The 25,842-nt window shown below is 37.7% G+C and overlaps 1 protein-coding gene across 1 annotated transcript in view; it reads right to left on the bottom strand.

The window, feature by feature from the left end:
• The window catches only part of LRPPRC (leucine rich pentatricopeptide repeat containing), an 87,117-nt gene extending 61,543 nt beyond the window's left edge, over positions 1-25,574 (bottom strand). Inside the window, exons 1-13 of the mRNA XM_074537174.1 lie at positions 25,369-25,574; positions 15,307-15,509; positions 12,563-12,685; positions 11,766-11,887; positions 11,618-11,676; positions 10,977-11,063; positions 10,368-10,494; positions 9,212-9,356; positions 8,187-8,329; positions 7,796-7,901; positions 7,609-7,716; positions 1,763-1,881; positions 1,045-1,138 (exon numbers count right to left, since the gene is read on the bottom strand). Coding sequence (XP_074393275.1) covers positions 1,045-1,138; positions 1,763-1,881; positions 7,609-7,716; positions 7,796-7,901; positions 8,187-8,329; positions 9,212-9,356; positions 10,368-10,494; positions 10,977-11,063; positions 11,618-11,676; positions 11,766-11,887; positions 12,563-12,685; positions 15,307-15,509; positions 25,369-25,559 — 1,627 coding nt within the window. The 5' untranslated portion in view covers positions 25,560-25,574. The remainder of the gene's footprint in view (positions 1-1,044; positions 1,139-1,762; positions 1,882-7,608; positions 7,717-7,795; positions 7,902-8,186; positions 8,330-9,211; positions 9,357-10,367; positions 10,495-10,976; positions 11,064-11,617; positions 11,677-11,765; positions 11,888-12,562; positions 12,686-15,306; positions 15,510-25,368) is intronic.
• Between the last annotated feature and the right edge of the window lie 268 nt (positions 25,575-25,842).

Here is a 25,842-nt window from a genome sequence, read left to right on the forward strand (position 1 = left end):
TGCTTTTTGGTTTTTTTTTTTTTTTGTAATAAAACCAAGCTGTAAGGTGAATCTTGAGGATTCACTAATTGATAACTCTCCAATACCAAAATCAAATCACTGATTAGTAACTACTCAATTTTCTCATCTGTAACACAACAGACTTCCCAGAGTCATGGTATGCAGACTATTTATCTCTGTATTTGTTAAATCAAACAGTTAAAGACAATCACAGCAAGCAACTGCTTCAGCTTTTCCCTGAGACTGGGACAAACAAAACTGTTGTTCAGAAAGAGATTTTCCTGCATCAGATTTAGCCCAAGTTTAGGCATTTTATTAATGTATCAGCATACTAGGAATATAAAAACTATTTCTCTAAATTTTAAAGATAATCTCATTCTTACTTAACCAAGCCAATTATCCCATCCCTACATTCAGTCAATGACACAAATTAACATTTGCAAGCACTGAGCCTCAGAACAGTCTTTAAATAAACCTCTTAAACATGCTACAATTCAATGCCTAATTAACCAATCACATTTATATACAACTTCCATGACCAAAAGATCAGCAGAACACCCTCAGGTTAATGTCAGTGACCATCAGATCTTTAAAGCTGGTTCTTTTATGAGAGTACAGCTCTGCAGTACTTCAGAGCTGTATCGCTCCTGGTTTCTGTAGTCATTGATGCTGCAAACAAAAGCAATCCCAGCACCAACCACCTCACTGGCCTTGTGAAAAACAAACTCTTTGCTTAACTCTCTAAGTACAAGGGTGTCACATTCCTGTCACAATCACGGTAAAGCTGCTATTTGCAAATAACTTGTATACAAATCTTATGGTCAGGTTCAATACCAAAGAAGAATTAAACTATGATTTATGGTTCAGAACTGGTAGTTTCTATCTGGCAAGTCATCATACAAGACCTCACATGAGATAAGCACTTTGCTCAAGTTCCCCACATATGTTGAAACCTCACATATTAATACAAGTAAATCTCTCAGCCTACAACCAATCCAAACTATCACCAAGTACACAGCAACAAACAACATGAAAAATACTCACATATAGAAAGAACTTTGTCCAGTCTCCCCTGAAGTGCTTCACTTCTAAGTTCTGCTACATAGAGCCCAGCACTTTCAAACAGGCAGCCATTTTCCTAGAGAAAAAGCAATCAACCATGGAACATTTCCTTGTTGGAAATGATTTCCAATCAACATGGAAACATGTCCTTCCCAAAGCTAGCTGTTGAGAACACAGAAGGTGCTCTACAGAAGTCTATATGGCAGCCAAATGAGTTGCTACTGATCAAATATTTTTTTAGCATTGAACTCAACTGCAAGAGGCAAAGTTGTGAAAGGCAAAAAGACTGGGACACTTATATTTGGTATCCAATTCTCAATTCTTTAGTGAGTTAAAAAAAACTATTCACCAGAAACAACTGTAGTGCTTCCAGTCCCCAGCAAAAGGCAAGAAAAAAAAAAAAAGAAAAGGCACTATTCATTCATTTGTTTTCCACTTCAGGAAACAGAAAGCTACTAGGTCTGGAGCAAAATACTTTGGTTAGCTCTGAAGAAGAAAAAGAAAAGCAGTAGGAGGAAGACATGATAAACCATCAGTGCAATAACTGTTTGAAAAATATTCTAAATATTCGTAACAGGTTTCATCATACCAGGTTCATGTTTGGAGCACTACAGGGATCTAAAGCCCCCACAGAGAACATAACACATAACATAAGAAGCCATGTAACAGCCATTTTTACAAATTTTACATATAAACTCACCTTCAGCTGGGCATGGGCAGTTTCTGTATCAGCAAAGTTTTTAAAAACATAGTCTGTATAGGTTTCTGCATCAAGGTCCACTCCCAATGTGTGCATCACTTTGAGAACTTCAAAGATACCTATCAGGGCAAAATTAATAAGGCTAAGCCTTTAGAAAAATGAAAACTCGATAATAAACATGTAAAAATAAATGTTGCTTTACAAAAAAAGGCTCAATTTCCCTCCTTGAAATTGCCATGAAAATTCTTGCATTTCTATTTTAGGTATTAATAAAATTTTTAACTGTGAAACTTAAAATAAATTCACAAAACATTGTATTCTGTGCTGTACTATAAAAACCATGAAGGTTCAGTTTGGAAATTGCTATTATACAAAGCTATTTTCTAACACAGCAAATATATGAGTTACTCATGTTTGCACAACATCTTATAGAGATATGTATCAAAATGCCCATATTTTTAAACATAATAAACAAATCTGAAATTTGATATAAAGTACATAAACTCAAGATACAAACACATTCTTCAACACATCATACATTCCTCGTTTTGTTTCCAGTATCCAACTCTGATTAGTGTAAGTATGCAGAACTTTCCTCTGGACTTGTTTAAAAGTAGTAACATGTTTGCAATCAAACTGGTCGATTACAACACATCAGCTTCAAACTGGAAACTCAGAAAAAGGAGTCTCCCAATCCCAGTGAAGCCACATTGTAACTTTTACAGGGTTCACATCATGTCACACAACGAGACTGTGTATCACTTCTGCAGAGTCACATTTGAAGACACCAGACACCAATATTAATAGTCCTGCAAGCAGAGTGTAGAGTATATGCCATTCTTTTTAATTGCCTACACTCTTCTGATTTGCAGGAACTTCTTACGGTAACCTTAGCCACCAAACTCTGAACTCCTGTCAAGACCAATACAGGTATAATAATTTTTTGCTGGTCTAAAACGGATTTGTCAGTTGCTGCAGGACACCAGTACCAAACAGCATATGTTTTTTTCAACTTGCATTTCATACTTATTACTTTAAAAATGTCCAAAGTCCCTGTCTTTGCCCTGGAGTGCCACCTATGGAAAAGTGACACTTCCATGAATATTTTATGCAGTGCACTATGGTGCAAATAATCAAATGTGAATTCCCTTTGAGCACTTGAAAATACATGCAGGCAAGTCACACTAGATTAAAGTCGCATCATCTGTTCAAGTTTGCCTTAAACAAAACTCTGATTTTGGACCAGAATCTGCAAAAATATGAATAAAGAATTAATTACACCAAGTCTTTCTTCGTACCTTTCAAATGTTGACAGCTAGTTTTTATTTCATGTTTTCAACATGCAGAAAATACATTAAGTCCTCTCACACTGAAACCTTTTCAAAAATAACTCTAACACTAAAATTAGTTTGAAGACCAAGAACTAGATCCCACAGTGAATAAGGTGTGGTGCACTCAGGAGGTTTGAGCTCAAGCCTGTCTGCTGCAGAGTGCAGAAAAGAGGCTTATTAAGCATCCCCACTCCCTGGCAGATAGACTAGGGCACATTTCCTGAGCAGCAAAAGGCAGGTGTGAGAACACCAGCACAACCACACTGCACCAAAGTAATTCCACAGCCAAAGTAATCACAAACTTGAAATGAAAATATGTGCAGCAGCATTTTTTTAAGGCAGCTGATGTACAATTTTTGGGGGGACAGAAGATTAATGAAACCAACACAGAGTTCTACAGTTTTGCATACATTTTCTACCTCATCAAAAGCAGAACTACTTTATAGTCAAATAAACATCTTCCACAATACTAAGCAATGAAACATTTCCATTTCAGTTAAAAAGATTAGAGCATTATGTACATGAACTTTTATAAGTTCTTTTCTGCTCATAATGGAAAGCACACTGACTTCTTCTCTCCCTCCCAACTAAAAAACAGACTAAAAAAGAAAGGCACAAAAGTGCAGTCATGCTCATGCAGAACACTGGTCTCACAATCTTTTTCGAGATCACTCCCCCAAATATACATATATATTGATTTAGAAATTATTCACATGTAGAGAACACATTCACATGTATTGTGGGCATTATCAAACATACGTGAAAATAGAGAGGCAAAAATGATAAAATGATACAATATTAAAATGATACAATATTTATTTGCTAACAGTCCACTCACAACCCAATGGACTGCCCTGCACACCCCACTCTGGAGACCACTGATCCCAGAGACTGGGCATGACTAAAACCCCCAGCAAAGTCTTTTGATCATCTCCCCACTTGATTGAGAACAGGCTTTTTGAGGTTTTAGGCTGACATGTGTAAGTAAACAGGAGCTGAGTAAACAAAATTCAATAACTGAGTAGAAAGAGGACAGAAATAGAAAACAACACGAAGTCAAACAAGTCCTTTTTGTCAGTACTGGAAACAGCACTCAAACACCACAATGAACAGATTCCAACCTCAAATCAGAATATTGAAGAACAAATATAAGAGATGAACTATGAGGTGGTCATAGCATTTATGTGGTAGAGCAGCTTTTCAAAAACTGCGAAGTGAGGCTTTCATTTCAGTCTACCATTCATCTCCTGAAGTTCTCACAGTTAAGTCATGCCTACTCCCTAAAGCAGTCCCATGAGAACAGAAGGAATTTCTAAGGCAGCTATGTATGGCTCTACATGAGCAAAGGAAGATAAATTTGGCTTTAAGTAGTTTTCTGAGGAAACAAAACTGAAACTTCAGGTCAAAAAGTAAGCTCATATTCAGGAAAGTATAGCATTTAATGTATTTTTGCTGTGCTGGTAGTTTCAGATCCACTCAGAACAATCTTTGCCAGAAGAATATAAAACAAGATTTCAAGCAGAAACTTTGTGAAATCACCACCCTTATTCCCTTTGGAGCCAGACTCTTATTTTCCAAAGTAAAAACTGAATTACCATTCACTAACCATGGGTTTTGTATGTAACAGTAGTTTATACAATAGTTCAACAACAGTAGAACCCAAAAGCAAAATACACACTTGTAACAAGAGTTTTTAAAAATAGCATGATCATTCAAAGGGGAGCTATAAAATATTCAGGAATAAGCCTAAGTTGGACATTTCTGCTTCCTTACACTAGGCCCTCTAGACTTTAGTGCATAATCTGATACAAAATGACTCTCAGTGCCAGTAACAGTTTCAGATCCACTGCATATTGATCTTCTAAACTGGGCAAGCACTTTTCATTCCTAAGTCTAATAAATACTAAGAAAATAAGTATTTCTCAACTCATGTAACAGATGCACATAAAGGCAATGCCCCACCTGAAATTATCTGCCTGTGTAAAATGACTGAAAAGAACTGTTTGTGATTTCAGAGTGGTTAAGGTGTATTTTAAAATGGCCTTATTTCGTTTCATACCTCCTAGCCACCACTTCACTGCTACTTTTCTTTCAAACACAATTCCATAATACAGAAATTACAGAATTTTCTTTGTTATCCAGTATCAGATTTTGCTGTAATAAACATTAGAGAAACGTGTAATTAAACACTGCTATTTGTTATTTAATTGATTGGGTCACACTATATGTACTGATCCAGATGTTTGTACACTGTAGTTCTAGACAACTTGTTGCTTTTATTCTGTTCATTCTGATTACCTAGTCCAGTCTACATTCTATCCTATTTTTAATAGTTTTTCCTCCAAGTTCTCTTCCATTACCAGCCTGGCCTACAGCAAGACACAAAACTACAGGCATTAGGCTGGGCATTACTACCTTGTTGAGAAATTAATTACCTTATTTTTGTCATGAGATGTGATACTGTGTCTATACTCTGTTCACATTTTTTGCTCCTAGAAAGCACCATTCTATTAATTTACTACCTGCTGTCATCCTTAGACTCTCACTGCAGCATGACTGTTTGCTCTATTATTTCTACTAAACAATTTCAAGGTGGATGAGGTTTTTTCCCCCTGTTTACCTTTCTTCAAGTGTACTGGTTGTATTTTTAGATAGTGGAACTTATTTATTCTTTTTTTATTATTATTAACTCGGAAAAAATTGAATGCAAGCTTACATAAGAGGACAACTTGTTTCACCATTCATGAAGAACAGTTACACTGATTCCTCACTACAGAAGCAACTGAGCAGGGATTTCTTACCTAATATATTTAAAGAATTGAAAAATCACTGACTTGTGTAGGTATGTACTGTGCTTCCACTTGACAATATCAACTTGGATAGTGAGTACCAGGCTACAAACTGAGTTTGCAAATTCACAGAGTTATCTTACAGCCATACAGAAGTACATGTAAGCAAAGCCATTGCAGACAGAAAAACAAAGGCTCTACAGAAAATGGCTAAAAATGCTGGAATTGAGGGATCCTTCATCAGTTCTCTTCTCAATTTGCTTACACGACCTCCAGCAGCAACTACAGTTGCCAAAGCACAGTTGATTTCTACAGCAGGGAGTCCAAATTAAGGCAAACTCTGATCTCGACCAAGACCAAAAGAAGTATGAAAACCTAAGTTTCTCTTGATGCTCAACTATTGCTTTAATTTTGGGAGCCAAGTCTAAATCTAAAAATACTTCCAACATCTCCCAGAATTGTGTCAGTGAGGTGAAATTGTTCATGGAGTAAAAGAAAGCAGCTTTCTTCAGTAGGCAGCAACCACACAAGGAAGTATGGTACTGATTTATTTCCATTTACTTATTTTTGGCGACATTGTGTTTCAAGTAAGTCACAAAGGACCCAACTAAAACAACATTGCCAGACTTTTAAAATATCATAGAACTTTCAAGAATTTGAAAACCTGGGAGAAGATAAGCCTGGGCAGTAGCCTAGCAGGAACAGAGCCTAAGGAGTTAATAAAAACTGAATATTGTTTTCACAAAGGCTTTTTGAAAAAGACTTGAGACATTTTTATAGCCAGAAACAATTAGGGAATACTTGTTTCAGCATTTCTTCCAAACTGGAATATGACTGTATATTTAAGATAAAATTGCGATATGGAAGAGTCTGCTAAAAGCACTTTTTTTTTGTTTGTGCATTTTGTTTGTCACCCAGTGTCACACTAACAACTCTGCATCTCATTCTAAAGCACATTATACTGTGAGATAAGATGAAAAAGACAGTTTTTTGTTTCCCCAAGGGGGAAGTACTTCTGTTAAAAGCATCTTTTTACAATACCGTTCTTTCTGAATTACCAATAACGCAAACCAAAGAATTAGATACTGTACTATAAAATTTAATATTTTTTCAATTCTTATTCATATCCTGTAGACATCCCCTTGTGTAACAGGGGAAAGTATGCTAAATGCTTCAACCTACTTAAGAATCCCAAAGATTGAGCATTTTTGTCCTTCAATCAGTATGCTGTCAGGTCAGGCTCACACATTCAGCAATGTAAGTTCTCCTGCAGTTTTTATGATTCTAAAAAAACTCACGTTTGGTTCATCTGGCAAATAGTAAGAAGCTGGCTTGAATAAAGGACTGGGTTTGCAGTCCAAGAGAGCTATAATAACATAACTTTACTTTTAAATTCTTCACTTGGAGTGCAGCTTCTTCAAGAGTAAACTGTAAATAGTAATGAGCAACATAGAGGACGCTGGAATGCACAAAGAATGTGAAGAGTTAAAAAGATAACCACACACTCTCTCACATCTTTCTATGTCAAGTGAGATTTGAAATTTGTAGAACTGTATCACAATCAAGCAAGAAAGGAGGTTTTAGAAAAAGTCTTTCTGAAGGAAAAATTGTTTGAAATGAGGACATACAGCAAGGGCTTTGTTACATTTCTGACGAATCTCATAGCAGTAGGATTTGTGCACTAGGTATGCAATAATGCCACAGGAGCATTTTTCAGACAACTCACCTTTAAGATTATTCTCTTTCTGGTATGCAACTAGCAGTGGCCAGCAATAGTGAGGTCTGAGTGGCAAGCCTTCCTCTTTCATCATCTTCATCACATCAATGGCCAAGGCTGCAAACATGAACCAAATGATTAAACAGTGACCAGGTGCTGTAAATGAGCACAGCAGAATAACTAAACAGCAGAGTACCTGATCTGTTGGCCTCCAAAGCGCAACGCAAGATAAACGGTAACGGCGCCGAGTGCATCTTTGCTTCCTTTAACTCCTTACTGAACTGCTTCAGCTTGCTCATAGGCTGCAAACAATTTCAAAAATTCATTTAAGGTATTTACCAATTTATCAAACTACTAAGAGTGTCAGATTCTTCTAATGTTTAGAAAATGGATATTACATAAGCAAAGCAGGATTCCACTGTGAATTTCAATTTACTATACGAGTTGATACAGAATAATAAAACGCTTCTTTTCCTCTTGAAGAACTGTGCAACAACTCACCATCTGCAATCTTCACAGCTGCATTAAACTAAATAAATATACTGCTATTATTAGATTAAGAAAAAAAGTATTACTGTTCTGCTTACCAGATTTCTATTTACACAATGTTGCAAGAAGAAGCTACCTTGGTCCATATCTTCACGTGATAAATGACTTAAAGACTTCAAGATGCTGAAGCTGATATCTTCAAAGCCATGAGTTATCAGAGTCAAACACAGGTTCATTACATCTAGCAAGTGAAAAACAGAACAACATTAATACATTAATAAAGTGCACAAAACTTTTTCATTTTAAGCTACTAAAATTAGTGAAAGCTAGAAAAGTAAATGTTTTACAAGTACTACTAACATACTTAAATACTTTATATAAGTACTTTAAATAATACTAAGTATATAAGTACATACTTAAATACTTTATATAATACCTTAAATAAGATTCACAATCCAAATCTGAGACTACCTTTTCCAGAATTATTTATATTTATCAATGAAATTCACTTTTGTCATAAGAAGACTAGGCCAAAAATTACAGAAGTATCACCCCTGCAGCATGACAGAAGGATAAGGAAAAAAGAAACTAATTCCTAGACACGTAAAAAAAAAAAAGGCATGAAGTATAATTAATAGCTATCAATCAGATTAAACATACTGGGACCCAGAAGCAACTTTAAAGGTAAGTAATAAAAAACTGTATTTAGTATTTACGATCCCTTTTTTTATGGCAGTCTTGAAGAGCTCTCACAACAGGAATCTTAACAGCCGTGTTAAGAAAGGACTCCACACTTGCTGCCTTCCTATAAAAGCTTAATTCATGTTAGAATTTTTTTAAATGACAGATTAATTTTGCAAATTATTAAAGCTGTTTCATATTTAGATTTTATGAAATACAATCTAAACCACACAAGCACACAAATTAATCCACAAACTAATGGCAAAAATATTCCTTTCCCTCAGTATTCAAGAGAAAACTGCAAAATCACCTATTTTTGGAAAAAGAAGGAAAAAACCAGCAACAACAAAAACAAACAAACAAAAAACAAAACAAAAAAAAAAAAAGAAAAAAAGGAAAAAAGTGCTCTCTCTCCACCCTGCTGTGGGAACCAAGGACATACCTGGAATTATTTCCTTTTCAAATCTTATACGTCCTTTAATATCCTCGATGTGCTGTGGATACCCAGCCTTGGCAAGGCTGAAAATCACCTGCATCAAAATCCTGTCCATAAGGTACCCTTCAGTCTTCTCAACCTGCTCTAGAGTCTGTAAAATCAAAATAAATTTAACTTGAATCAACTCCAAAGTGACTCAAAGCAGAATACTTTTTAAATCAAAACAAGCATAAAAACCTGGGTTATTTCTTTTTTAAAATCCACAGATTTAGATAATGGAACATGGTAGAGAAAAAAAATATGCAAGAAGTATTAAGAGAGACTCAAATACCTTTAGACTGTGAAAAGAAAAAGGGACACCTAAAAGGGATACAGCATATAGTTTCTTTCCAATATCTAATAATATATGAAAGCACTAGAGGTATTCTCACTGTGGATGACTTTCAAAAGAAATTACTTTGTAAAGGGAAGAAGGACGAATCCAACATTTTGTCACTGTTTGGAAGAATATTGGTTGATGAGTATTTGTTCAAGTCACAGAAGAAAGTTGTTTCCAATATCTTCTTCCTTGATTTGGTCCTCTACATCTGATTAAACGCTTGAAACAACTTAAGAAAACTGGTTTGATCTTTTCTCATTGCTTCATGAGTATTTCTTTGATTTAAAAAAAAAGTGAGAGAATACTTGAAAAAAATCAGCTTCACAAAGGGCTGTAAGGAAGCCTCACCTTACAAATACCTAAGCTGTATGTATGAATTCTTAAAAAAAATTTCATTTTTACTGGAAAAATCCTGTGATTTCAATGGCCAAAGAATGGCTCAATGGGAACAGAATAAGCAAGGTTTACTTTTTGTTTTCATTAATAAATCCATAGATATCCTACATGCACTGTCTTTAAAAAAAAAACTAAATTATTAAATTGCTCACTGACAAATCTATCTTCCCAGAGTGAAATGCCACTATCAAAAGACAAATATTTTTTAGAAATTGTGACATTGTTTTCTGTTAAATCAGCTATTTAATTGCAATAAAAAAATTTTTGATAATTACTTCCAAGTAGGAGGAAACCAATTACAAATTTTTATTTCGGGACAGAAAGCATTCCAAAGTTTTACTGAACAAAAGATAAAACAAGTTGTATTTAAATTCAAACTGGCAATACCTTTTTGATGCTGTCAGCATCACCCTTTTCAGCATACACATTCAGCAGTGATAAATAGGTGTCCGGACCTGGTTCAACACCAGCCATCCTCATCACTGAAAGGATGTTTTCTGCACTTTTCATATCTCTGAAAGAATTCAAAGCAAGACTCTCAGTAGATTTAATCATAATGATGCTTATTGCAACTACTACATTTCCTCACTAAATTAATCAGAATTGGAAACAAAGACTGCAACTTAGAGAAACTTATTTGAACTAAGCAAATCCTGAAAGGTGAAAGTGCATATCTTTTTAATAATTGTATTACTTAAAATACTCTTTCAACTTTAACAGATTATAAAGTTCAGAACTAAGTGCAGCAAATTTCTTCTCAAACACTACAAAAGTACAGTAATTTATCTTGAAATACAAGATTTTCAGACACAAGAAAAAATCTACTTCCTTTGTTAAATAGCTTTTTTGCTTCATAAATGTAGAGACAGTCTTCTACACATTATTATTCAAAACCACCACACTATTCTGCAGCATGTAATTTTTTCTGTACAGTAACACTTGATATTTTAGTAAAGCTAACAGTAAACAAAAGGAATAAAAGGTATTAAACATTACCCCGATCTTGCATGTCCTTTCAAAAGACTACTGAATACTGCCTCAGTGATGGGGAGATCTTTGCTCTTCATAAATCCAAGAATCTTACTGAAAAAAAAAAAAAAATTGTATTTGCCACTTTGGAACATGCAGACACTAAGGTGGGACTGGGTTCTTTTTATTTTTATCTTCCTTTTACTTATTTCTGATACCCCTCAATCACACTGCTACAGCTTAACCTTGCTAAAATTGTTAGAGATACCCGGCAAGCCCTGTTTGAGAACAACAACAACCACAATTCTTACTATTTGCTCCTTAGCCCACTTTATTCTCAAATGCCTTTGCCAGTAAGCCTTCATAACCTCATGCTTTTGCATAATGGCTCTAGAAATGACAAAACCAAGTTATTTTCTGAGCAATGTGATTACAACTTGATTTGAACACACTGGTCTATCACTTATTTTTATTTCGTTTGTGTAGGTTTTGGCAGTCTCCAGGAAATTGTTCTTCATTGCTTGGTTAAAAATATGCTTATATTAAAATCCTTCTTTGCTTTGCTCAATTTCTATGAATCACACAGAAATCAGTTTTAACATCAGTGGTAGGGAATATGAGAAACAGATTTTGTGGAAATCCCTTTAAACATAAATGCAAAAGAATACCTTGCTCCTTCAATGTCACCCTCATTGCAATAAGCAGCAATCAACCTTTGGTATGTAACCTGTAGAAAACAAAATGGGCAAGTTAACTGTTTCCATTCAATAAATGGAGCCTGCTATTAAGAATGAAGATCTTTAAAAGGACACCTACTCGATTGGGCTGCACATTTGCTTCCTCCATCCTGGCCAAGAATTCTGTCGGAGAAAACTTGTGCTCATTCTGAAGATACACTTTAAGCAAAGCATTGTAATGGCTCGTATCATACACAGCACCTAAGGAAATATTTCAAAAACAGTCAATGTAGATTCTCTAAATTCAACACAGTTTCATAGCTTTCTCAGGTAATTAATTTCATGTCCATTTTATTCTGTATGAACTTAGGAGACAGTCATTTTATTCACCTTTGAAGCATCAGACATTTATTTAACAGCTCTGGTGTTTATAAAAGGCTAAAACATAATGAGCACAGTAACAGCAATGCTACTCTACAGTCTCTACAGCTGTATCTATTTTACAGATTTGGCAATGTTACTATCAAAAAAGCACTTACCTATGCATTATCTATACAAGAATGACTCACAATAAAAATATAATCTGATAAAATTGCTGGTAGCACTAGGAATATGTAGCCCATCAAATATATAGGTAGCATCTAACAGAAAGTAAACTCAATAATAAAAATCAAGCAGAAGTCCAATTTAAACATGTTTCAAAAAAATCTTTAGATTTTAGAATTTTAGATTAACACCCCTAGATGTCACTATAACCCCCAGAATTACAAACAGGTCTCTCACCTGAATAATGAAATCCACTGTTCATTCAGTAGTAAGTGCAACCTGTTATAACCTAACATTTAAATACCATTAAAATAAATTGTGTCTCATTACAAAGAGAGCAACTAAAGCACAGAGCTGTTCTTGCAAGAAGGACTAACAGACACAACGTACCAAGTTCTTTCATCTTGTCCCATATCATATGGGCCAGTTCTGTTCTTTCCGATGACAATACCTCTGGTAAGACAGCACCACAACTTTGTAACAAAAGCAAGGTGTGGTTACTCCCTGGACACCCTGCAAATGGAACAAAACCACAAATTTATTAATAAAGGATTATGCATTCAATATCAGAAATAAGATTTGAGACTGATCTACTGAAATATTTAGGCACTTTCTATAAAACAGAATTTTCTCCAAGACTGAAGATTTTAAATTAACAGGATACCCAAATGATTAAACAACAGCACTACTGTGCACTACCTAAAAAGATTCATGACAAAACATGCCATTTAGTACAATAATGAGCTTAGCTGAGCAGAAATTGTTAGAAGACAACACAAAATTCCTAAACTTAGATTATCTAATACTTTCAACTTCCCAACTCAAGATCCTGAGATAATTTCATTGTAACAGGGACATGACTTTCCCATGAATTTCTAAAATGTCAAAATGCTTCATACCAATTCAATATAATTCCACAAGTGGTAGTCAGAGACACTTCCACACAAACTTCCATTTCCAGTTCTGCCTATGCTTAATACATAACAAATGAGAAAACTTACACCTAGAGAATTGTGAACTGTAAGATTATCTGCCTTTTCTGACTTCTATACTAGTCACAGAATGTCAAAAAACTTAACTATAAACTCATCTCTTTCTTGTACTTCACTACTATTCCTGAGGCAAAGGCAGAACTGCAGAATCTATCGCAGATGACCCAGTCAGCTGAAGACAATTATTTTCTCTATCCCACCTTTAGATGTAAACCAATTATTTTCTCTATCCCACCTTCAGATACAAACCCAGCAATTTCAAGTAAAAACAAGAGTTTCCTTAGAAAGCAACATGCTGTCAAGTATGATCATCAATTCTTAACTGACCAGCACATAATAAATCCCTGCACATAATTACTTCATGCAATGCAAAAAACAACACATCTTCAGTTTCATAGTACCTTGAAAGGGAAAAGAAAATCAAAAACTTTTGGCAGTGTGAGGATGGAGAGATGCACAATGAGATCTACTGCAAACAGGTAGATCTTCTCAGGCATTTTTTGTGTTGTAATTAGAAATGGAAAAACAATAAAAACAGGCAGAAATCAACACTAACTTTCCACACTTTTGCTAAACTAGTTTCATTATTAAGAAATAAACAAGGACTAAATTTTTCATATGGTAATATTTGCCATTTATTTTAATAGCATCTTAACTAAATAATTTGTGAAGTTCTGTGCATTTATTTTTAAATACAATTCCAAAGCCAAAGGAATACCCTACAAGAGATTAAGATTTTTTTTTTAGTATGACTTAGAAACTGTGGAACTAGTCAAGGTTCATGAAGAACTACTTGCAGAGAAGTTTACAGATACAAAGCTCTTGCCAACCCACATTCTCAAATTAGAGGTTTACATGGAAAAAACAACAAAGCAGTCAGAACCAGAAAGGATGTCCCAAGCAAAAAAGAAAAAACTCCGTTCAACAGAAAGAGCATGAATTGAAGGTTCAGCCTTTAAACAGTAAAATGGAACACTTTTAAAAGACAAGGCGTTACAGAATAGAGTAACACACAGCAAAGTTTAAAACTTAAGCAAAACAATACATGCTGCTGTGACCGTGGTCACAGAGGTTTTCAGGATGAGAGAGAGCTGAGAATGTTGATTCCATGATCAGAAGGCTTGATTTATTATTTTATTCTATATATATATTACATTATATCTATACTAAAAGAAATAGAAGGAAAAGTTCTCAGAAAGCTAGCTAAGCTAAGAACAGAAAAGAATGAATAACAAAGGTCTGTGTCTCAGCAGAGAGCGAGAGCAGCTCTGCCGTGAGTGGTCAGTAAATCCAAACATCCACAGGAGACCAATCACAGATCCACCTGTTGCATTCTACAGCAGCAGATAACCATTGTTTACATTTGTGCCTGAAACTCCTCAGCTTCAGCAGGAAAAATCCGAAGAAAGGATTTTAATGGAAAGATGTCTGCGACATGCTGCCATTGATAAATATTGGCAGTAGTACTTAGCAAGTATATTCTTTAAATACCTCCACTGACTCATCTAACTGGTACCAAACCTCAGCAATTGTGGCAGCTGGTCTGCAAAACACTAATGTGGTCTGCATATTTTAGCCAAAGAGGTATTGAATCTATCAGAATGGACAATGCCTCTGCTATTTGGTTTTCTGTTATTAAAAAAAACCAAAGCTTTCTTGCCATGAACAGAGCTACCTGGCCACGTGGAAACTTGTGTATCACCTCCACATTTCCCTGTTGTAATTCCATTTAAGACAAATAACATCTTAAGGGCAGCATGGTTCATTATAGATGCTTTAAAAATATACACTGCAAAGGAGGCACATATGATCCCTGCTCAGAGAGTAAAATACAGTTACATGAGGAAAGTGCATTACCAGATTAAAACTCGACAATAAGCAAGGCAATATAACATACCTTAAAAGTACACCTTTAGAAGACTTAAATTCTTAAAGACACAAAAAACCCAAGCTTGAATAAGCTAACATGAGCATTCAAAACAAAATAATATTTCTAAAGCAGTTAAAGCCTATCCATCAACATATACAGCAGATCAAACAACACTCAAAGACAAAATACAGATCAGAACACTCAATTCATTTCCTTGGTTAAACAGCAGCCTGAAACTCAGCTTAACTGGGCTTTAAGTGGAAGCAACTTACCTGCATTGCTTATATCCTGGAAGATTTTGAGTAGGAGAGCTTTAGGGATGCGGCCAGTTTTTCTGACAGAGTTATCCACTTTATTTAACGCCCAGTCAAACTGCCAGGTCCGTCTGGTTCGAACTTCTGCGACTGCTTCTTCTTTAACACTTCCTTCCTCTTGAGGTGCAAGTGTGAAGAACCTGATTTGGCTTATAGCACCCCTGCTTGAACAGAAACAAACAAAAAAATAAAGATTACATTTCTGTGAGTCATTTTGGATCTAGACTAGTCACATAATATCAAAAATATAATAGCGCACTGCTTGCTGATGAACAGTCTCAAAACCATTCCATTTTAAAATAAACAAACAAATATAAGTGATTCGTTTCAGTGTCTTTCTACTTAAGAAGTCAGTCATACATTTTCTCACAGTGACAAGTTTCTCTGAAATTTTCAGTTAGTTTCATCTCATGAATTAAATGGTTCAAATAATATTCCCACAAAAATAAAACTTTTAAGTCATCCAAAGTGCTATAAAAGTCTATTGTCCCATTACAGCCACTCCCTAAAGCTCTCAAAAGGTTTTGAAAAATCTCAAGAACAGTCACAGACAGATCTTCCAGAACACAGTAAATCAAGGTAGCAAATCAGACCTTCCTCGTCAATGAAACTGCACAAGAACTAATGCAGAGGTCGGTGTGTTAGACAGCAATGGCTTGGACACCAACAGGAGTATTCCACATTTCACAGAATTGACAATACCCAGCATGAAGCATCCACCCATTCTGCCATGTAAACCAGACATCAACAGCAGATTTGTTTCAACATTTCTTTTCTCAAAATAAAATATGACAAAACGAAGCATAACGAGAAAGGGATCTTATTTCCAGCAAAGCAATTAAAAAAAAAGCTTGCCTTTTTTTTTTTTAAGAACAAGTTAATATATAAGAGTAAAAAAAAAATTGAGTATGTGCCACACCAAGGTTATGAACAGCCTGTACAGGTGAAACTATCATTACACATAAGCATTTCAGGAAGTCTGTTCTCAATTGTGCTTACAATTTCATAAAATAAACCAGATTACTCTCCTCCAGAATTCTGTACAAAAAAAGGTGCTATTTCCTGGGTGGCAAAAGCAAGATTCAGCAACTTCCAAAATTGCCCTTCTTCATCTCTGGCTCTTCAGATAACTCTTAAGTTAAATTTTTGTAAGCTTTCTAGACTAGTTTAAAAAAACCCCAAACCCCCAAGGTTGGTACTCCCTGCTGTTACAGGTGCTCCAGGAGTCCCTACCACAGAGTAATGGCTGCACATTTTGTGAACTGGCAGCCCTAAAAGCCAGGAGTGCTGACATTCCCTACAAAACCATTTCCTGCCCCTGCAGCTTTCCCAGCTCTGTCTGCTGGCTGCTTTCTCACCCAGCAGTCCCTGTTCAGGGCCCAAGGAGACAAGGCCAGTGGAGGAGAAAAGCTTGCTGGTGGCAATTGCACTGGTTTCAGAAGCACTGGCAGCAAGCTGCTAAATGGCAGAGAAATCATCACTGGGGTACAAAATACAGACTGCTGGTTCACCATCTGTTGCCTCTTGTGAGCAGAAAGTAGCCCAAAAGACCAACTTCTTACTTGCTCTTTGAAATCTTGATTTGGTAGCTCAGCAGGCCATAAATTCTAGAGTAGCCTGAAGCAGAATCTCTTTCCTAATGGAGCCATGACAGCAGTTGAACAGATGATATTTGATTTAAAAAAAAATCCTTCAGTAATGAAGAACATCACTATTATTTGGCATTAGCTTTTTCAAGAACATGATTTTTACACTGCCCTATCTTCTAAAGTTTCCTCCTGAAGAATATCCCAGAGCCCAGCTAACTATCTCCATGGTATTTCACTAGGGAAAGGATAAAGAAGAAAGAATTGAAGAAGGGAAGAAAGACTGACAAAAAAGGAGAGATCCCCTCCTGTAGTGTCAGTTCCATTCCTTGATGGATGCAAGTCCCCACCAATCCCTTTGGGCTAGTTCTCATTTTATTCAGATCCCTCTGTGAGTTTATTTCACTTACTAACCGAGCACAATATCAATTTATCCACTTCTACAAAAAAGTAAAATTACTGTTGCATCAGCTTAGAGAGGAAACAGCTCACCAGGTCCACAACCCACCAGAATTAACATGGAATAAAAAGAAACTGAGAAAGAAAAAGTACCTAAAATCATAGAAATAAAAACAAACAACAAAGGAAAAGCTCTGAAACACCACCTTTCATGGTAAGCACCTTACCAGATTAACAACAAACTTTTTTGCTGCTACTAGTAATGCTGTGTCTCACTAAAAGTATTCCCAAGGGTGTCATTTTCCCCAGTTCTTTCCCTCCTTTTCCTTTTCTCCTTCTATTGCCTTCTATAACCAGACACAAGGTACTTTTGGAAAACAGAAGTTATCAGACTAATTAGCATAAAATCCAGGAGCACAAGGTAAGAATAACAGTGAGACACTCAATTTTCACTCCTCCAGGATTTAACAAACAAGTGAGATGCTTAGAACTTAAATAACTCCTAACACATGAATAGCAATACTCAACTTTGAGCTATGAAATTGTAATGAATGCAAGTTCTTTATCAATTTCTTAAAGATATAAATTAAAAAAGAAAATTGTATCATTCACTCTTATATGCCCATTAAAAGAGCTACTTGAAAGCTTTTCAGAATACTTCCAGAAAGGTTAGAAAAATGCTCTGGAAGCTGTAGCTACACAGGGCTGTATTTGGAACACAGAAATTCATACTTTAACTCCCATTAACAATCAAAGCATGAGTGGACACAAATCTTGTGCTTCAGATTAGAATAGAAATGCTTTTCCCTGTAAAAACCTGCTCATGTTTAAAGTATTTTTCAAATTATTGAACAGTATCTTATGACATACAGCACACTTCTAACCATAAACAAATTGCTATCTAAGTTCTTAAGTCCTGCACCGTTTTAAGAAAGCCATCTTTGTAAGAGTTTCTTCTCAGAAGTCACAAGTATTTTAAACACTTGCACAGCACCATCAGATGAAGTGTAAAGACAACACAATGTGCATGCTCAACATAAGCTGGTTAACAGCACAAGAAACTCTTAAGTTTCATTTGCTACTAAACTCTCCTGCTTCACATTTAGCACCACGCTATTTATAACATAGGTATCAATTGCTACAGTTGCACACTGTAAAACACTAGACACTTATATCAAAGTGTTATTTTTATACAGTAACTTCACTTTCTGAAAGGTGAGCAGAATTGAGCATTTCTTCAGCAGGCCTTCAGCATTTGAATGAATTACATCTTTACACTAAGGTGCTGTGTAATGTTAAGCCAATCCCATAATAACAATTTATTAAAAATAACTATGGCTTCAAAAGGTGAATGATGCTGCAGCATCTACTGTTTTGAATCTGGTATGCAGCACTACAAATCAACTAAGAACTCAAAATTTAAAAAAAAAAAAAAGCCCACAAATAAACCAAAAACACCAAGAAAGAGCTCACTATTTTATAAGATGAAAGATTGAGCAGACCAGAAAGTCAGCTTTCAAAAAAAGATACAAACTTAACAAATCAAGGCACACAGCATTAGGTTTGATTTCAGGCAAACGGCAGGAGAACAGAGGAGGCAACGTCCCTAAGAAACACAAAAAGAAACTAACAAAACGAGGCAGTTATCCATGCATCAGGAATCTTTAATTTTCAGAAGTTGAAAAACAACATCCAATTAAGACAAATAGAAAAAAAAAGCAAGGATAAAAATCAAGAAGGCCGTGTTAACTATTTCTCTCAGGAAATGACCTAAAAAGGCAGCAAGAAAGGTTGCTAAATTTAATAAAGATGACTTTAGAAATCACCTCTTCACAGGGAAAAAAATGACAGCTCATACACTGTTTGGCTTTCAAGAAATGTTAATTGCAACCATCTGTAAATTTTAACTATCATTACTAATTTTAACAAGAAGATGGGGGTGTAGGTGAGAATATGGAAGAATGACTTAAATAATTCCTGAAAACATTAAGATATATTGAAGGCAAATTACTGGATCTTACTCAAACTCCAATCCTTTGGATTTACTCTGAAAAATCCATGGAAGTTGTGGGAGAAACAGAAGCCTAACAAAAAAATACAGATTGATGTACAGGCTTCTGGCACCACTTTACCGGACAACCTGCTTGCAAGCAAAGCAAGGAGATGCAATGTACTTCTAGCATGGATGCAGTAGTTGTGCAAAAATATTTTAAATCCATACACAAAATTAAAATGTGGTTCCTTGCAGAACTGGGAATATTGTGGGGGAGTCCAAGTGAAGCTATCTCCTGGCCCAACTAGGAAATGACTGGCACAATCCATGTGCAATAATAGCTTCAATACAGAAGTCAAGAAGTTGAGTATTTTGGACAAAACAAATGCAGAAATTCAAGATGGGGTACAGCTTGCTAAGCAGTGCAGCCCAGAGGGTACTGAAAATGAGGCATTGCTAAGCATGAAATGTCACACAGGAAAAAAGACTTCAAATTCTCAAGAACATAGCTAAAATACAGACAATCTCTTCATCATGGTGTGTTTATTCAGGAAAAAAACCCAAGTATAAAAGACCTAAAGGACTTGTCTAGCCCATCCCACTCTCCAAACACAGAAGCAACTGAACCTAATCCACCAGGAATCACACAACCAAAACTAATCGTTGTAATATTAATTGTAACAAAATATTTGAATGGGATACTTCAGTCAAGCTTTCTCATTTGGAAGTTTCTAAAGCAACATTAGGAGTGGGGAAAAAATCTATCATGCATGACCTTGATACTTCTGATCCTGCAAACTAGATGTTTGATTACACAGTTTTATGATGTAATTATATTTCCCCCATTACTTTAATTCACTTTTTCCAGACTTAAATGCTATGCTACACAACAAAACATATACTTCCCTGAGAGCTGCAATGAGTACCAAGTATTTGCTTTCATCTATTGCCTCCAAATGGCATTTTAAGCTTTTCCCCATGTGAAACACTTTATTTGTAAGCACATAAAGCTGCACAGTAAATTTCTGATCTGTCTGAATGAGCAATGTGGTTCTTCCCCAAAACATGTAATTTCTCTCTAATACACTTGGGAGAAGCTCAAAAGGATACACTGAGCCCTATGACAATCTCTCTCCAACTCCCACAATCACAAGATTGCAAGCAGCATTGAGATATTGGAGCCTTTACACCATTTTCAGCTTTGTCTCTACAACTGCAGCCCTCACCCACAGAGGAAAGGTTACCTGTGCAGTTGGAATCCCAAAACATGTGGCAACTCCTCCTCCAGTTTGGCTTACAACACTGGGAAAGCAGCTGAGAATCAACTCACAAAAACTGATGCAGAGAAGAAGTGTGCATGGAGAAATTTACATTAAATCAACCAGTAAAATTCTTCTGTTTACAAGGGTTTAAGCAGGAATCCCAGTGCTGTACCCACATACTTATGTCTTCCACACTGCCAGAGCAGATTTAAGGCACTGCCTTTAATTTCCTATAGGAACATATCTTACACACCAGCCTGAGTAAAAAAGTCCCATCTTTCCCAAAACCCAAAAAGTAGGTGATGTTCATGTTTCCCCTTGCAGCAGCAGAAGGGCTGCTTTCCATAAGACTTGACCAATTACAAACATTAAATTATATTTATATATTCAGCTATATATTTATTCATGCATTATTTATATATTTGTATAAATATATGAAGATAACCACATTTAATTATAAATATGAGACATTTGCCTCCCTTTATCAGAGCTACAATAAGGTAGTTGCTGTGCTTTTTCTATGGAAAGTATTGAATATTTTGTTTTTTCTAAACTAAATAGGCAAAACCTGCATGCAATAGTTCTCAAAGTCATCACTGAAGCAGAATAATGGCAAACTTAAGTGAGTTAGAATTCATTAGTGTACATAAAAGCACTCCAGATCTAACACTAAATTCAGTAAACCTAACACTAAACTTACCACCTGATATCCCAGCATGATTCACACGACTGTTAAAACAGTATTTGTGTTGATAGCCATGACCAGCTGTACAAAAAGGCACAATGTTCAGGCATTTTTATACAGTTAATCATGGTTAACATATAGTTGTTTTAATGAGATATAGCAGGATCTTGCCAGAGAGAAAAATTCATGTCTTTCCGTGCAGATGGCCAAACTTTGTGTTTCTTGGAGAATATCTAAAAAATTCCTTACGTGATTCACAAGAAGTAAAAGAGAAAACCTTTTGTACTGCACTTAGGATCTCAGGAAAAACTTCATCACTGAAAAGGGTGTCAAGCACTGGAACAGGGTGCCCAGGAAGTGTCAGTCACCTTCCCTGGAGTGCTCAAAGGACAGGCAGGTGAGGTACTCTAGGACGTGGCTTAGTGGTGAAGCTGGCAGTGTCAGCCAACTGCTGGACTCGATAATCCCAGAGACCTTTCCCAACCTTAACACCTCTAAGAGTCTGTGATTTCTTGGAAAGTATCTGGGTATTTTATAACCATCACTAAAACACTTAATTACAACAGCACAGCTTGTGCAACTTTACTACAGCAAAGTATTATGGAAAGCAAGTCTACTCAATGCCTCCTCTGCATTTGAGGACCCTTCCTATCTATTTTGCTATTGTAATTAAGCATTCAGTTCTATGCTTTCATTAAGCATTCAGTTCTACATTTCTGTCCATTGGCAATGGATTGCTGACTATGACAGTAAATAGCCAAAAAGAACTTGCTTGCAGCTAATCTAAAACAAATAAAAAAATGAAAATGCACAATTCAGTAAGCCATGAATCATTTGGGTCTTTAATTTATGACTTAATCGAACCCATCTCCCCAGTCTGAAACCTTTTTTAAAGAGATATTCACTCTCCCATCTTACCAACATAATTGAAACACAGTGCAGTGAATCCAAAGGCAAGAGTTCTTACAAGCACCTTCTGTGCTGGTTTTGCCTGGGTTCATTTTTTTCAAAGTAGCAAGTATGGGGCTGTCTTTTGGATTTATGCTGAGTTCAGTTTTGAAAACAGAGACAAGCTCGTGAAGGAGCAGAGTCCTGGCAGGACCTTTGGGCCTGTAGAGAAAAGAGCCCACACTGGAGCAGGTTTGCTAGTTTGATTTCATTTTGTTATTGTACAGATTCTCCTTGATTTTCCTCTTCAGCTATACTTCCATGATCTCTAAGCTTTAGGAGCCTAACTGTTCTCCTTGCCTGATTTAGAGCCAGCCCAGCCAAGGTGGCCAGCAACAGGAGGCTGCCAGAAGAATGGAGCCAAGACCCTATTTCTGAGCACTGACTTTCCCACAGCAGAAAGCTGCAACATCAAACCGTAACATCACCTACAATATGTAGAATAAATATCCTGATGTGAACTCAAAAATACTCTGAACACTTGTCAGTGGAGAGGTTTGTTACACCATTCTTAACAGTCAGATACTAACAGCAAATTCAAGCATTTTTCCCCCAGTGAAGCTTTTGTAAGTTCCAGTAAGCCATTTGCACCACATAAATCAGGGCACTGCTGAACTGTGCTCCTGCAGATCTGAAGTTTGGTGTATTGGTCTGCTGAAGTTGATCTGCAACGAAATTGCATGGCAGGAGAGTGATGATGTAGCTCAAGTTATTTCACATTTCATAGCACAGGTGGGTCAAGTGAAACAGTAAATGTGTCTTAAATCTGACTTGCTATGAAATGCTGCTCAACCATTAGAACATCCATCTACTATCCTAATTCATTTTTCCAAGAAGTTTAGATTAAAAATCAAAGCAATCATGATGCTTTGAGAAAACCTCAGCTTGAATGTGATGCTTGCTCTTTCACATCTCTAAAGAAGTTCACAGATTTGCAACTTTTCTGTAACCATTATTGCAATAGTAGTCAGAGACTTGCCTCTGAACTGACTTTATTATGTTCAATGTTAAAGTGACTACAGCACATGGAAACAGTTATTTACACAATTTTCTTGCAAAATGCCAGATTATTCCTGTTTATTTATTGAATCTTAAAACTGAGCGTGTCTTCCCCTACTATTCCAAACAGACTGCATGTCATTCTCAAAATAATCTTGAGACCTGAACAGCAAGTACAGTAAGCTCAAATGTTGTCCATATGCCAGTCTAGTTCTTCAAAGGAGGTCCAGTTCCAGAAATTAGGGTTTAAGTAAAAAAAAAAAAGGCAATAAATAGTCACTTAAAGTAAAAAAATTAAATTAGATCATAAGATCATATGCTTAATACATAAAATATCAGTTTGTAAGTATTACCTTTGCTTTACACTTTGACTCTAGATCATCACTTGTGCACTAGGATGCCCAAACACAAAGTAGTGTGACAGGGAGATTTTAAGTGAAAATTTATTTCAGGAATGAAATTACGGAACAAGAGGGATGTACAAAAAGTTTCAAAAGAGTTTTCAGCATGATCACTGAACTATCCCACATATGACCAAATTTATAACTGAAATTAAGTATAATTTGGTGTAAGAAAAACGTATGGGGAGGGAAACAACCAAGAAACCAAACCTCAGCTGTAAGAACCAAAATATCATCACATAAAGCACTTCTAAGGCTCTTCCTAGAAATGGAGTTCTAGGGTCATAAAAAGTTAGTCCTTCACCAAGTCACACATGAATTCCAGTGAATATTATTTCTTGCAACAAATTTAGGGAATTAAGCTTCCAGTTCAGTAAAACAAAATTTAGTTACTAGAAAGAAGAAAGGTTTATTAATAATTTGTAGATAATTAAATGTGTGGTTCTGTTGCCAACCATATATCAGATATTCCTGGTCCTTCCTACTCCATCTTTCACAAGAACTTTAGCATTTGTTGGCAGCTGATACACATCAGTGATTAAAGACCACAGAAATTCATCTTTTTTTTTTAAGTAGGATTTTGGCGAGGCTACCAATAAAACAGCCCCAAACTAAGACTAATAAGCACTAGAAGAAGGGAAATTAGCAACAATGCCTATATTTTGACAGTGACACTTCCCTCTAGGAGTTCTCCATTTCTGAGTCTTGTCTTTTCCCATTCCTTCTTCTGAAGGAGCTCTGGAACTCACCAAGTCCTTTGCTGAACATACTTATCTAATTACAATGGCAGAACACCGTTATGGTTTTTTACCAGGAATTAAGCTACATTAACTTGGAAGGGGGACCAGAAATATGACACAAGAGGCAGAACAACAAGCCCTTATATCAGCTCATAAATCTGTATGTGTCTGAAGTCGCGTTAATGAAGGCTGGTGTCTCTAAGCTTCCTGCAGAGCACTAACCACACGTAAGTGCTGTCAAACCTGCAATAGGGATGCACACAGGTAGCACAGGCTGTTTTCCACCCTACCTTTGTGACAGAGGGGAGAGAAAACCATGGCAAAGAAATTTCGCCGTGCCTCCTCACAGGAGACACAGCAGAGTCGGAGGGCCCGAAGAGGAATCCCCGATTCCAACTGTGCAGGTACCCAGAGTCGGTCACAGAATCACCGCCTCAGGGTGCAAAAACCTCCAAGATCAAGTCTGACGTGTGACCGATCGCCACCTTCTATAACCAGTACACCAAGTGCCACGTCCAGTCGTTTCTTGAGCGCCTCAAGGGACAGTAACTCCGCTCCATCGCTGCTTAGCTTCTCTGGTCTTCCCCTCTTCCTCCACGCCCCCTTCCCTCGGCGTGTCCCCCCCAGCTGTGTCCCCCCCCAGCCGTGTGGCTCCCACCACAGCCGCGATCCCCCCCTCCCACGGCCGCGTCCCCGGCGGTCAGGGCTCTGCTGGGAGCGCAGCGCGGCGGGAAGCGCGGCCAGCCCAGGCCGCCCAGCCTGAGGGCAGCGGGGCTCCGGCGCGGCCTTTGCCCTGCGCTCACCCCGAGGCCGCGCACACGCGGTGAGGCCACCGGGCCGGCCCGGGCCGAGCGCTGCCTCAGAGCCCCCGGGGCAGCCACGGCGGGCGGCGCCGCAGGGCCCGGAGGCATGGCCGGCAGTGCCCTTGGGCGTGCGGCGCGGTGCGGCGCACAGCCTCAGCCAACCCCGCCAACCCTACCAGGCGGCGCGGCGGGGCGGGTCCTCACCTGGCGGGGCCGGGCGGTGGGGCGGGGGCGGCGGGCGGACGGAGCAGCGGCGGGAGCAGCGGCGGGAGGCGAGGGCGCAGCGCCCGGAGGCGCCCGGCGGAGCTCAGCAGCGCGGCCATGACCGCCCGCAGCACGTGAGCCGCGCGCCGGCGCCGCGCCGCCGTCAGCCCCACGTGATGGGAGCGAACCATTCCGCTAAGGGGGGAGGCGCTAAGCGCGGCCGCGGAAAGAGCCCGCTAAGGTGCCAGCGCTCTGCTAATTTCCACCCCGTGCCGCCGATGGGCCGTTCCACGCAGGCCCGGGTTGGGCCGCCCGGCAGCCAACCGGGAGCGGCCCCGGCGGAAGGCGGGCGCGCGGGAGGAAGCGGCGGGAAGCGGCGGGTTTGCCGAAGGGCGCTCCCGGGAGCTCTTCCGTGCCGGTCCGCGGGGCCTGCTGGCCCTGCCGGGCACCCCCGGGAGCTCTTCCGTGCCGGTC

This window comes from Zonotrichia albicollis, chromosome 3 (genome assembly GCF_047830755.1).
Source record: "Zonotrichia albicollis isolate bZonAlb1 chromosome 3, bZonAlb1.hap1, whole genome shotgun sequence".
Classification (NCBI taxonomy): Eukaryota; Metazoa; Chordata; class Aves; order Passeriformes; family Passerellidae; genus Zonotrichia; species Zonotrichia albicollis.